Below are 13,050 nucleotides of genomic sequence, written 5' to 3'. Positions count from 1 at the left end.
AAAGAAAAGGGGGGACAGAAGAGCCAAAAAACCCTAACAAATAAACGTTGGGGCTGGAGGGAGTGTCCCCTGATCACTGTGCGATGATAATGCAGAGGATGCTGGGGCCATCGGTAACTATGTGGTACATCCTAGCGGTGGGTTGCTGCTATGGGAGGTGCCTGCGCCCGTGTCCCTCTCCACAACCACTACCACCACAAAAAAAAGCAACTTGTGGCTGAAGTCTAGTCGTAGTGCAGTTCCCCAGAGCTTGAGGCGAGCCAGGGCAGAGGGAACGCCCACGGGCACTTGCCTCGTGGACCATCCCCTCGCCCCAAAACACGCGAGCCAGTGGACAGCCCCAGGGGAAGGGAGTGAGAAGCTCCCTGCTGAGCAACTCGCAAGGCAACAGATGCGCAGGGTGGGGGGACCCAGCCCTTCCCCGCCCGCCCTCCTTTAAAAAGAGGGGCGTAGGGGGGAGACAACGAGCCGCTGCTGGGAAAGCGTCTGGGGAGACAAGCACTTGGAGGCGGCTAGGAGCAGATTGGGCTGCTGAGCAAGGGGGATGGGGGGCAGGAGGAGGTGGAGAGCTAGAGCAGTAGGAGGAGCCGCCGTGTGACCCGCACCGCTCCCAAACTTGAAAGTTTATCTGCCCGAAAGCACCAGCAGCAACCTCGATTTGCACATTCCTCCTGTTACGCGGAGAGGAGGCATTGAGTAGGGGGAGAGCCGGCAGACCTCAGCTGTGGCGGGAGTGGGGGGAAGGCGGGGGTGACTCAACTCACCCCCCTGCAGGCAGCGCAGCAAGCGAGCCCTAACCCTGAGAGAGAGAGAGGACCCCGGGCTGGATCGAGTTCTTTGCTGGAGATCAGACTTGCTCAGCACCCACGCGCGCGAGAGACGATTGCCACTAGCCAACGGGGCACACAAGTGAGCTTAGGCGGGGGGCGAACGCCGGGCAGCGTGTACCAAAAAAGTCACCGCAACCTGCTCGAGAAGAGGGGGGGCAAAAACTTCCTACCCATGGACAACAGGAAGTGAGCCGCACCACCAGCAACGGGGAGGTTCTGCTTGGAGAAAGAAGCTGCAAGACAAAGAAGGAAGGAGAGAGGTGAAAGACAAAACTGCCCAAGGGTTTGTGGTTTTGTCGCCCTCCCCTCGCCTCCTCCCCCACCCCCCAGAGGAAAGAGCAAAAGTCAGCGCGGTGGGGGACGGAGAAAAAAGAGAAGCAGGACGGAGGAAGAGCAAAAGATAAGAATGTGACGCTCCAAGGAGAGACAAGGGGGAAGAAAGCGGAGCACAACCGCAAAAGTTTCTCGTCTCCCGACCAAGCAGAAATCGAGCCCACACGCGCGCCCATACACAAATCAGATGCCATCCAGAGTAACTTCTGGGGAAAGAGGAGCCAAGAGAGAAGACGACGCCGAGTGGTGCAAAAAAAAAAAAAAGCCCAGCGAGCAGAAGAAAGCCGAGCAAAAGTAGCGGAGGGGGGGGCGGGGAAGAAGAACACGAAGATCGTGACCTTCCCCAACAAGTGAAGCTCGCACATATGTTGTGTAAAGCGTGTGCGCACCAGAGCCCCGCTGCGCGCTGTGTGTGCGTGTCTGTGTGTTTTGCTGCGGCTGCCCCTGCAGCCGCCGCGGCTGCTGCTGGGGTCGGTGCCTCTTGCAGGAGGCGCTGCTGGTGCCGGGGAGACGCATCATTTGGCTGAGGGAAGCGGTTAATTGCTGAGCCCCGTCCTTCATTTACATATGCAGCCTGAGTCCGCTGGAGCCGGGCCAATCTGCGTTCGCCCCCAGCACCATTAATCGCCATGCATTATTCACAATCATAATTACCGAGCCCCATGCGCGATCCGCGCAGCCCCAGCTCGCAGCGCACGCTCCACAGCACCGCGCACACCCCGCCCGGCTAATCCCCCAGCTTGCTCGCTCGGTTTGTCCCCCCCTCGACTTTTTCTTTGCGATCAATTATTTCCAGCCCCCTCCCTCCGGCTACCCCCCCTCCCGCTGATGCCTCTGCAAAAAGCAGCATCCAGAAGCCGCAGTTAGCAGCATGTCTCGTCGAAAGCAAGCGAAGCCCCAGCATCTCAAGTCGGACGAGGAGCTGCAGGCGGAGGTAGTTTCTGAGCACGGTAAGGGGCTGCTCCGTGTGTCTCTTGCTGTGTGGCTGTGATGGGGGGGGGGGGCGCGGTTATTTATTTATTTTCATCACGGGCCACGGCTCATTCCCCGTGCTGCAGAGAGGGAGGATTAGAGCTGCTCCGGGAGACACAGCGGAAAAGTTCTAGTTCAGCCAAGTTTCTTCCCCACCAGGAAGCCATCCCTCCCATCAGCGCCCAGCTGGCCCTGGCGGCGAGTTCATCAGCGCTGGACTTGGCCAGGGGCGGGAGGGTGAGTCCTCTGAGTTGCCCCGGGCTGTGGGAGCTGCGCGAGGCAGAGGGGTTGGCACCCCGGAGACGAGCTCTCCTCTCCCTTCCCAGCTGGGGTTATTTGCTTGTTCTCGAGCGCCCAGACGTAGTTTCAGCCGAAGAAATGCCCCCTCCCTCCCCTCCCCATCTCCTCCCCCTAAGCAGGGAAGTTGGGAGCTGCTCAGCTGCCGGGGGGCAGCAGGAAGAGCCGCACAGGGCAGCTCCGCCTGGCTTGGATACTCAGCAGCGTCAAGGGGGCTCGGAGCAGCCCGGCTCCAGCCATACTCCCAACAAACCGGGCCAGCGCGCTCGGTCACCCCCCGCTCCCGAGCACTCCTCAAGGCGGCGGGGCCGCTGCGGGGCCCCCTATTGCCAAAGCGCCCACCCTCACTTTCTAAGTGGGAAGGGTTTGCCTTCCTGCACCTCTGACTCCTCCCCCCCAGGCAGAAGGGGGCTTTGGGGAGCCGGGGGGGGTACAGCCCCTAAGAGTGTGGGGGACGTTGTCATAGCTGGGAAATTGGCTGGCTGGGGGAGCAGAGTTTTTCTCAAGGAGCCTGGGCGCTCTGGTCCCCTTTCTCCCTGCTATTTTTGCCCCCCATCTCAGTTCAGTTCCTCTGGGCTCCTCTCTGATTAATATTAGTCCTAATGACTACAAACGATCACTGCCACCACCATCATCTTTCACAGCAGCCACATAGAATGGGGAAGGTTTATTTTTCCCACCCATCCGCCATGAATCTCCCCTCCCCATACACATATTTAGGCACTTGCCTGGGTTAATATCACCAGAGTGCCCAAACTGCCAGTAAACAAGTGTCCCGGGGCTGCAGTGATCCCCGCACCCCCATAACATTTGGAAAATGGGGGTTCAGTCTTTTAAAAAATAGAATGAACTGTGCAGATTAGAAGTAGAATTTCCAAAGGCTGTCCTCCAGCCCTCACTTTTCCTTGGTTAGGTTCAGGGCTTCCACTGGAAAGTTTTCTTTTCCTTCTTCCATGCAATTTATCTTTTTTATTTCTTGCATAAACCAGTAAGTGAGACACTGTTTCCAGACCCCCTTGTTACTTTTTTCCCACAAAACAACATGCAAAAATCCACACCGCTTTATTTGCGCTTCAAAACTGGAATTTCTTACAAGTTGCATGCGGGGAGGTAGGGGGAAGGGGGAGGGAAGGGATGAAAGTTGGAGCCTAAGGAGGATTTTGACTATGGTATCAGAACTTCACGACCTAGAAGCTTAGGGTAGTGTGAATCCACTTCATCAGGTTAAAACATCTGTCAGATTGGCAAATCTTCAAACTCAGGACTGCCACCACCTCTTTCTCCTTCCCAAGGTATTTTTGGGGGATGGGAGGTGGTTGGTTTCCACTGTCCAGGGAAGGAAAGAAAAGGGGCTGAGAACCACTTCTGGAAAAGCCTTTTGGATACTGACAATAAGAGACAGGCAAGGAAATGCTGCTTTCTGTCACACCTGAAGAACAAAACATGGTATCTTTTTATTTTACTTTAGTTTAAGGATAGCAGTGACAGTGCAAAAATTAAATTGAAATTATTTGGCATTGTGGAAACAAGATTAATTAAACAGTGTCTATTGGGAGAGTTCTTGGTTTAAGAATTTCTCATTTATAAACTTTTAAATGTTCAGCCTCGATTTCAGTAGTAGGGGGGGGAAGACCACTGCATTACCTCATTATGTCACTTCTGGTGAGTTAATATATTGAAGAAAATTCTTAAACTATTTTTGTTTTGTTTTGTTTCGGGAGTCTTATCTATGTAGACATGTCACCCGAGATTAGAACAGGAGATATGCTAAAAAGAAACGCTTGCATATGGTGGGTAGATTAAGGACAAAGAATCTTTTTGTCATGGAAATTTTTTTTTTTTGGTTTTGTTTTGTTTACTTCATCACATAGAATTTCTCACACTTGGTTTGTTTTGTATTGCCCTCAATGACTACATGATCAAATGAATGGATTTATTTCTGCCGAATGAGAAAGACAGTCTTTCCATCAAAAGGACTACATTGCATCCCAGTGAGGAATTTTAAAGCGTTATTATTGTGGTCCCTGAATAGCTCAAAATCGGCTTTCAGAGCAGCCCTAAAATGCAACAATGTAAATACTTCTCAGCCTTAGAAGGCTGTTATCGAAATGTGCTGTGTCCCCTTTTATGAAAACATATTTAAATTAATGGAATGAAACCCCTCGTAGTTAACAATAAAAAAGCTGGAGTAGAATTATTGGTTTTTCACTTTCATTTCAGAAATGTGAACAAGGTGAATGTAGTAGTGTAAACAAGTTGAAGGATCTGTAGTGCACATTTGTATAGTGTAAACCATTTGCACGTTATAATACAAAATACAAATATTGCTACTTTTAAAACAATTTAAAAGGTCAAATACATTTAAGTGCACAAAGAAGATCTTAGAATTAAAACACGTCCTTCAAGTCAGTGCTTTTCATTTCCATTCACAGTTGTAATCAAGATATTGCCACAGTTCCTGAACATATTTTGCAACAGGCCAAAAATACTCAGTCCAGGACAGAACAGAGGAGGAGTCATTTTGCAGTTTTGTAGGAGTGTGGGGGGTTTAAAGCAAACAAAGCAATAATGCTTTTATTTTATCTGTATCCTTTTACACATTTTTCGGTATGTACACTCTGTGATAGAAATTGTTGATAACTTAATGTTAAGTTGAGAAAGCTTTTTTATTTAATGCAAGCATATATTTAATATCATTATCAAACTATATTTTCATTAAGTGAAGCATTTTAAGTGAATGTTCTATAGGTCTATTACTTATAATTAAAAATGAACAGTAGCAAAAGGAAACCTGACAGTTTGGAAAACAGAATTGAAGATAAACAGCAGGCTGTATTTAAAGTTATATGGAGGCCAGTCAACTTAGGTGGCGATGTTACAATGGAAGCTTTAGAATTGTAGTAAATAATTTTTGAAGTCAGTTTGGACGACAGCATAATGCAGCCGAGTTTAACAACAGAACAGTCTCAGTATGGGCAGTCTGATGAGAAAGTGTTTGAAATCTGAAGATAATTGACAATGTCATAAGCTACAAATTTTCATTCAGAAAATCATTTTAAATGATTTTTTAATGTGGAAAGGTAAAATATGCCTTTTGTAAACAGGAAAAGAAATGTTGGCAAACAACTGGTAATGATAGATTGCTTTGCCAGATGTATTGTAGAATAATGAACAAAAAGATATTTATTCACACAACATTTTAAGGATGCCATATTGAAACAAAATGTTGGGAATCCTTTACAAAGAGCCACAGAAAAATTGGAAAAACTGTTGTTGATATCAAACACAATATGCTCTTCCTTTTTAAGAAAAAAATTATTTCAGATATTAGTGTTTTAAATTTCTAGCAGTACTGTTTTTCCTAAATCAACAGATTACAGGCAATTAAAAATTATATTCTACTAAAGAAAAGAGAAATACTACATGCATTTTGACTCAGATTAATCCATGATACTAGTGAAGAGCATGAGCTTAGCATTTTTAAAGCAGGAATAATTAAACAAAGTTTTTATTAAGTTAAAAAAGTGATTCCAGTGTTGCTGTTCTAAAGTTCTAGTAAGAGTCACTATGGCAATTGATGCTTTGGACTGTGTTTTCGTTCTAAGCTAATGAGTTAGATGTATTATTGTTCATTTTGAGAGGAAAGGAATACCTTAAAGGAAGGAAGTAATGGCAATCTTTGAATATGATTTTGCAACCTAATGTCTGTTAAAAATACCGGATATAATTACATTAAAATGTTGGGGTTTTTTACATTTGCGAAATGCATAATACATTCTAATTCCTGTATCTTTTGAATGCAGGTGAACTGGAATTACATTATGTATATTTTAACATCTACCAGCTGCACTAATAGTGTTCTTTTGAAATTATACATATATAATTACACCAATTCAGTGTAATCAATTTTCTTTAAAAAAAACTATTTGAGATATATGTGTGTATATAAATTAAACATACACCCTACAAGCATAAGAATATATCTGCATTAAAAATATAAAAAAACCAATAACACCCCCCCGAGTTTACATCATATAATTTAGAAACACAAAATATTTTTTTCTCTAGAACTTGAAAGGTGACAGTATCCTATCAGTAAACGTGAAACTCTTATGATTTTGCAAACAATCTTTTTGAAGCAACAACACCAGAGATTGCTTACTTAGTTTAAAAATAATATCTTAAGATAAAATAGAAGTATTGCTGATTAATTGCCACTTTACTGGGAAAGGACAATTGACATTGTTTGCTTAAGTTCTTTTGGAATTCTTGTACATAATTCATCTACAAACTTTGTAGCTTATATAGTTGTAGATAATTTTGATTCTCTTCAAAGGAAAAATGTATGGATTAACATCAGGAATTATTTACGCAAGGATTGTTGTACGCAAGATAATGGAAAAAGAAGGCAAAAGTGGGTCACATTTCATTTTGTGCTGCTAATCTCACAGAAGTTTTACCATTGATCTTGAGGTGGTCATATGGATATTTTCTTTTCTTTGGGAAATCTTCAAAGGTGCTACACTGACTTCTGTATAATAAGTATCAGCGGGATACTAATATGTTTACATGTAAATGTTGACAACTTGTACTTTCTAAAATATTTGAAAAAATTTCATTTGAGAAGCTAGTATTCAAGCTTCTTTTTAAATAAGAATTTATTTTAAAAAGAAAAAAATCAAACGTCCATAAATTCTACTTCTGAAAAACAGTTTAAGTCTTTGAAGATTTTTAGGAGGTTTTTTTTCTCCTTTTTTTTTGTTTGGCTCTGTGTTTTTGGTTTTTGTTCCCCCACCCCACGCCCCATATGCTTTATTGACTGATTGCCAAGCCGGGACAAGCATAATCTGTAGACTGTCCATTGACTCAGGAGGTGAGTCAGTTAGTTTTGCTGATAATAAAACAGGTCTGGTATGACGTTAAAATAGTTCAGTTCTGACATATTTTATACAAAACAAAGCATACATGAAACACTTAAACCAGAATATTTTTCTGTAAGCTGACAGTAATGTACTATACACTTTTCAGAGGAAGTATTGTTAAATCTAGTTATAATTTTGTACATTTTTGTTGAACAGTACATTTCCATGTAGAGGGCCAAAATCCTCCTTGCTTTACCTTGGTAAAATCTCCCACTGAATTTTATAGGAGTTTTCCATGAATAAATTGAGCAAGGTTTAAACCATAATGTACCTTTAGGGTCATTTTTAAGTGTTGTTCTGTTCCAGATGTGTGTGGTTTGTTTTTGGTTTTGGGGGGGAGAGCTGAAAGGGGGGGGGATATTGGAAATTGGAAAAAGCTAGAAAAATCATACCATAAATGAATTATAGAAAACAAACTTGTGACATTTTAAAATAATGATTTGAAATGCTGAGCAAAACGACACTGGACTCTAGGTTTTTATTTTGTTCTAATTTACTATACACAATATTAGTATTAATTTTCTCAGTGTTGACTTTGTTAATATTGTGCCTTCTCCCTCCCTCCAAAAAATCAAAACTCCTGGGGTTGGAAAATATACCAATAAATAATACCTCTGACAATGTCAATAGAATGTCTAAATATTTTACAATGGATGCCTGTCTTTTTCAATCCACACTTAAACAGGTTAAGTTTTGTGTTCAAGACCACCCCTTCTGTATTTTCTGTGCATTAGTGTCCAGCGCACTATAGAAAGTCTGTTTGGTCTCAGTGAAAAGGTGGGATTGCATGGAGTGCCAACAAGCTTCCGAAGGACTCTCCCTGAGGGTGGGTAGTTAGAAGTGCTTTAACAAGGCTTGCTGATTTAACCTTTGCCTGGTTTGCCCTGCCAGGGGTGGCCACTAGATGTCAAGCTTATAATACAATTAGTACATCTGTGCAGTTGACCTTGGCAGCACGACTTACCACTGTTCTGTTAAGTGTTAACACTGAATTTGAGTGTTAACTAGAGAGCCCTGTGAGTTTGCTACATGCTGTACAACTTATCAAATGCCCATCTAGTTCAGGACAAGTGTTTACAGTTCTTAAAGAAGGAAAAAGGTTTCCTTTTGTGCAGCCTTGCATCTTGAACTGCTTAATTAACCCTGCAGGTGCCACAGCACTTTTGTTTCAATTAATCAAAACAGCCTTATTGTTCACTATTTCAAGAGAGCCCTCCAAATAGCTCTATTTGGTAATTCCATTGTATGATTTTATATCTGTGTAGTAATATGTTTCATAAACTGCAGACGACTAGCAGTAATAGGTTTGTTTAGCTTTTTATGCAGCTTTAGTTATCCAACACAACACTGCAGTACAGAGAATGGCAAATGAGCAAAATGACTGAGCTACATAATTAGCAGTGAATTACTTGGACTTCGGTCCTACAGAAGCTTGTGCACGTGAGTAACTTTTACTCACAGAAGTAGTCTCATTGACTTAAATGTTTGTGTGTTCATTTCTCTTGTGCATAAGCCTTTGCAGGATTGGGTTCGTAATTGGCTTCTCATATTTGTGGTCCTGTAAACACAGACTGGCCATTTTTTCAGTGTTTGTTCAGACATTAGTCTGTTTTATTTTGCAGAGTTAGGCAGTCTAAAATTACATTTAAGTAGTTTAAGACTTAGTTAATCATCAACTTTCTGAAACAAGGATATTATGGTGTTTTATTTAATTCTTTAGCCTTATTTGACTTTGTACTCTGTTTCAGTACTGGCTATGTTAGAGTTATCACCCTTGAAACTGTAAGGATTCCTAATTTAAAAAAAAATAGTGTTTCAAAAAAAAGTTAGCGTGTTCGTGTATATTTAATTATATAAATGTATATATATAATGTGATATCAGCCAACTGAATAGCTTATTATATATGGTCTTGAAACAAAATATCTTATTATTTGATACAATATCTTGCACAGATAGTCAGAACAAATCGTGAATGTTGCATCCCTTCCACATCTGCATGCATACATAATGGCACTGGTGTTTTAGCTAACTAGTGCTTCATTGCACAAATTAGAAACTGCAAATGTTTTAAACAGAAGACAGTTAGTGACAGTGCCACAGGTGGCTGTTACTTAACAAATTCTGAGATTTAGGCCACTGAATAGATCAAGCTAAGTGTGCCAGGTCAATACAAGTTTTTGCATAGCAAGAGTGCCCTCCACTGTTCAAATCCATATTAACAGCTTTTGTGGTCTGTGAAAAAGGACAGAAAAATTTTCTATTGAGCCTGGAATTTCTTCTCCATTGTTAAACACAGTAGGGGTCTCTATTTGTCTCCTCCTGTTTCACAGCTTCGGCTCAGTATGTGATAATTCATCTTTCTTTATGGGATTCAGAGCTATCATAAAGAGTTAAAAAGAATTAATTTGCAAGAAAATAAATGTCTTCTAACAATTTAAGCAAACTTTTAAAATGCTTTGTACATTTTAGGAGATAAAGTTAAAGCAAAGAGTAGTAATATTGTTCTCAAGAATCAATCAATTGTAAGGTTGCTAGCTCATGGGAAAGTTAATATTTTTGGAAGAAAATACAATTATTTGGTTTTTTTATATATGTTCAACAAATAAAAATTATGCTTGAAAAAATGTTTGTCTGCTCTGACAAAATGAATTATAAGTATTTGTCCAATTCTATATTTCACTAATCTTTAGTAATTGGGAAGCATATTTATAAGATCTTTTGCTACAGATACAAACAAAACTGTTAAGACCTGCTGTTTGAAATAACGATTAGACTTGCATGCAAGAGATTTCTACATCTAGTTTTGTGATTAGAAAACATTTTTATCTTTAACTAGTAGGGGGAAGGGTAATTTGTCTTTTGCTGAAACTTCTTTATAGTTCATATGCTGCTTCACAGAAAAAGGTTGGCAGTTTTAACTTTATACAGTAGAAATGCATATACTTTTTTAAATGATTAAAGATTTTCTGTTATTAAATACTCTGTAACTGTACCTGATTCACAAATAAGAGATTTTGCAGCTTTTTCATTGCCATTATTATTACTATTGCGTGTGATCTGAAAAGTTTTAGAAAACATTTTGTTTAACAAATATCTTAGACCTTTCACAATATATTTCTTTGATTATAAAACTTTAAGTAACACATTAACTTTTGAAAGTATACTAATCCTAAAAAATTAGTGTTTTATTGTTTTATCTAATTATCTTGTGAAAGTATATACAATTATGAAGCACACAATTTAAGGCTTTTATGATGCCACTGGAACAAATATGTATAGTAAAACAATGCACTGCCAGAGAACATTACTTTAGATTGTAAGGATCCTTACCAAATATAATTGAAAAGGTGCTTTACAAGTAATTTATCTGCAAAACCAGAAGTGGTTTTTTTAAAATAATAATAATAATAAAAACAAAACAGGAACCAAGCTGAAACAGAGTGAAACAGTTTTGGCTCCTTTCACATTGTAAAACTGTTCGTCCTAAGAAAAATGGCATTTAGCTAACAGCGTGTATTTAGGAGTTATTCTTACTAGACTGAAATACTTAATTTAAGCCCATTTAATAGCAGTAAATGGTATTCAGTATCTCTGAAACATCCCCTTGTTACCTTTTCTCTCACAGATATTGAAAAAATGTTAGCTTTCCAGTACCATATAAGAGAATGTCCTTCTGTAAAAATACAAGACTCTTGAAATAAGGTCTACAAGCTCTATGTATTTATACATGGGGTTCATAGCTGTGCCAGTTTTTTCCCTAACTTTACACGTTTCCTCATGTTAACTGGAAGAGTCTCTGTACCATTTAAGTCATGTTCCCACCCTCTGTTTCTCTCAGACTACAAGAGAAAAGATTAACATTGTATTCCATATAGAGATGCATTGCTTGAAATATGAGCAGCATTTGATGAGTATAGTTAGTGACACTAGTAAAGTAGAATTCTCTTCACATCAACACCTTGTACCTCCCAAATAGTGCCAACAGAGCACACAAGCAGTACAAGATACTGCAATGATAAAAATGAGTTCCTCAAAACATTTTCAAATAAATTAACATGAAAAATTCAAACAAAGGGCCCGACCCTAAGCTGGTGCAAATTGGCATCCATCTATTGAAGTCAATGCAACTACAGTGATATTTACACTAGCTGAAGATCTGGCCTTAAGTGTCTTTGTGGATGTGTTGGCTACAAATTTTCACCAGTTTTCATACAGTAACCTTCCTGACTGTAAAGTTATTTTTCATCCCTTGACTATTAGCAGTTCAATAACTCTTAGTTGTTGAATTGCTAATGAGAAAAATCAAATAATTGAGAAGTTAGTGGCTCAAACCCTGAAGTCAGAACTCAGACAAAATTCACATTCAACTCCTATTGCTTCAGTAACAAGTACAGGATGTCTACAAGATGAAGCAGTTACTGTATTAACTAAAAAAAAAAAAGTCCATGTAAAACTTCATTGTAGTAGCACTTTCATTATCTAATCATTGTTTTGAGCAGAAATAAAAATGATAAAATACTGCATTGTTTAATCACTTTTATTTTAGTACATGGAAGAGTAAAGGAAAGTTGTAAAACATAAAGCAAATGCAAAATAAATGATTAAAGTATTCCACCAGCAGTACAAGTCCAGACTAATATAAAAAAACACTTGGCTTAAAACTATGACAGATGTAAAAGGTTGAACAGCCTGGAATATGATAAAATGGTGAGATGAATTCTCTCTAGCCTATACAGCTATTCATATAAGTGTGATGCTTGAATTCTATCAGACAGCAAAATATAATGTTTCTGATAAATATGGGCGACACGGAGCGATCTACTTTTCAGCAGAAGTCCCCACTGAAATCAATGGGAAGTTGTGTTTAAAAATCAGTGGCACAATATGGCACTTTTTTGTTTTGTTTTTTAAACTAATAATTAAAATTGAAAGTGATGTAGGAAGCTAAGTGCAAAACATATCGGCATACATTTCATTCCAGTGACTGCTTTTTTTTTTTTTTTGTTCCTTAGAATACTTAGAACTCACCACTTTCACTTGCATAGTTCTTTTTCAAAGTGTCTGTATGGGACTTGATCTTAAAAACTGTTACTTGCATGAATAGCCTTGCATAAGTAAGGGTTACTCACTCAAGTAAGGGCTTGCAGAATTGGGTACGTAGTCTATAATTCTGTAAAGAATCTCAGCACTTACACAAGGCACTGTACAATTAATGTCTGTATGTCAGATTAATGTTTCCTACAATTAATGACATCTGCTTGCTTGCCAGTATAGAAAGTGAAGCTTTGAGAAGATTGTTAGTATTTTTATTCTTTAAAAAAAAAATTCATAAAAAATATCATAATGATCTCTTCTAGATTGGCGAAATTGGTTGGACTCTTTCTGTGTTTTGGAGTTTATTTTAAAAAGATAACTTTCTACATTGTTTTTAAAAAATACTATTTTAGAAAATGATTATTTTTTTAAAAAAAAGATGAATATATCAGGCTCTATAATTTAAAAAGTATTCTGGATATTTATATTCCTGTTGTTTTATTGGAGGGGAAGCCGAAAGGTGGAGTCTTTCACCAGTCTTTCAGGGCCCAAACCTACGCCCGTGGAACTCAGTGGGAGGCTTGCCATCAACTTCAGTGGGAGCAAGAGTGGGCTCTATTAGTCTAACTATAGTGTTTTATTACATTTCATATTTTAAGTT

At 39.9% G+C, this 13,050-nt stretch overlaps 1 protein-coding gene across 1 annotated transcript in view; it reads left to right on the top strand.

The window, feature by feature from the left end:
• The first annotated feature begins 1,444 nt into the window (after positions 1-1,444).
• Positions 1,445-13,050, top strand: part of SALL3 (spalt like transcription factor 3) — a 23,334-nt gene continuing 11,728 nt past the window's right edge. Inside the window, exon 1 of the mRNA XM_030552604.1 lies at positions 1,445-2,113. Coding sequence (XP_030408464.1) covers positions 2,035-2,113 — 79 coding nt within the window. The 5' untranslated portion in view covers positions 1,445-2,034. The remainder of the gene's footprint in view (positions 2,114-13,050) is intronic.

Source organism: Gopherus evgoodei, chromosome 2, assembly GCF_007399415.2.
Source record: "Gopherus evgoodei ecotype Sinaloan lineage chromosome 2, rGopEvg1_v1.p, whole genome shotgun sequence".
NCBI lineage: Eukaryota > Metazoa > Chordata > Testudines > Testudinidae > Gopherus > Gopherus evgoodei.
This window is presented reverse-complemented; position numbering and strand designations above follow the sequence as displayed.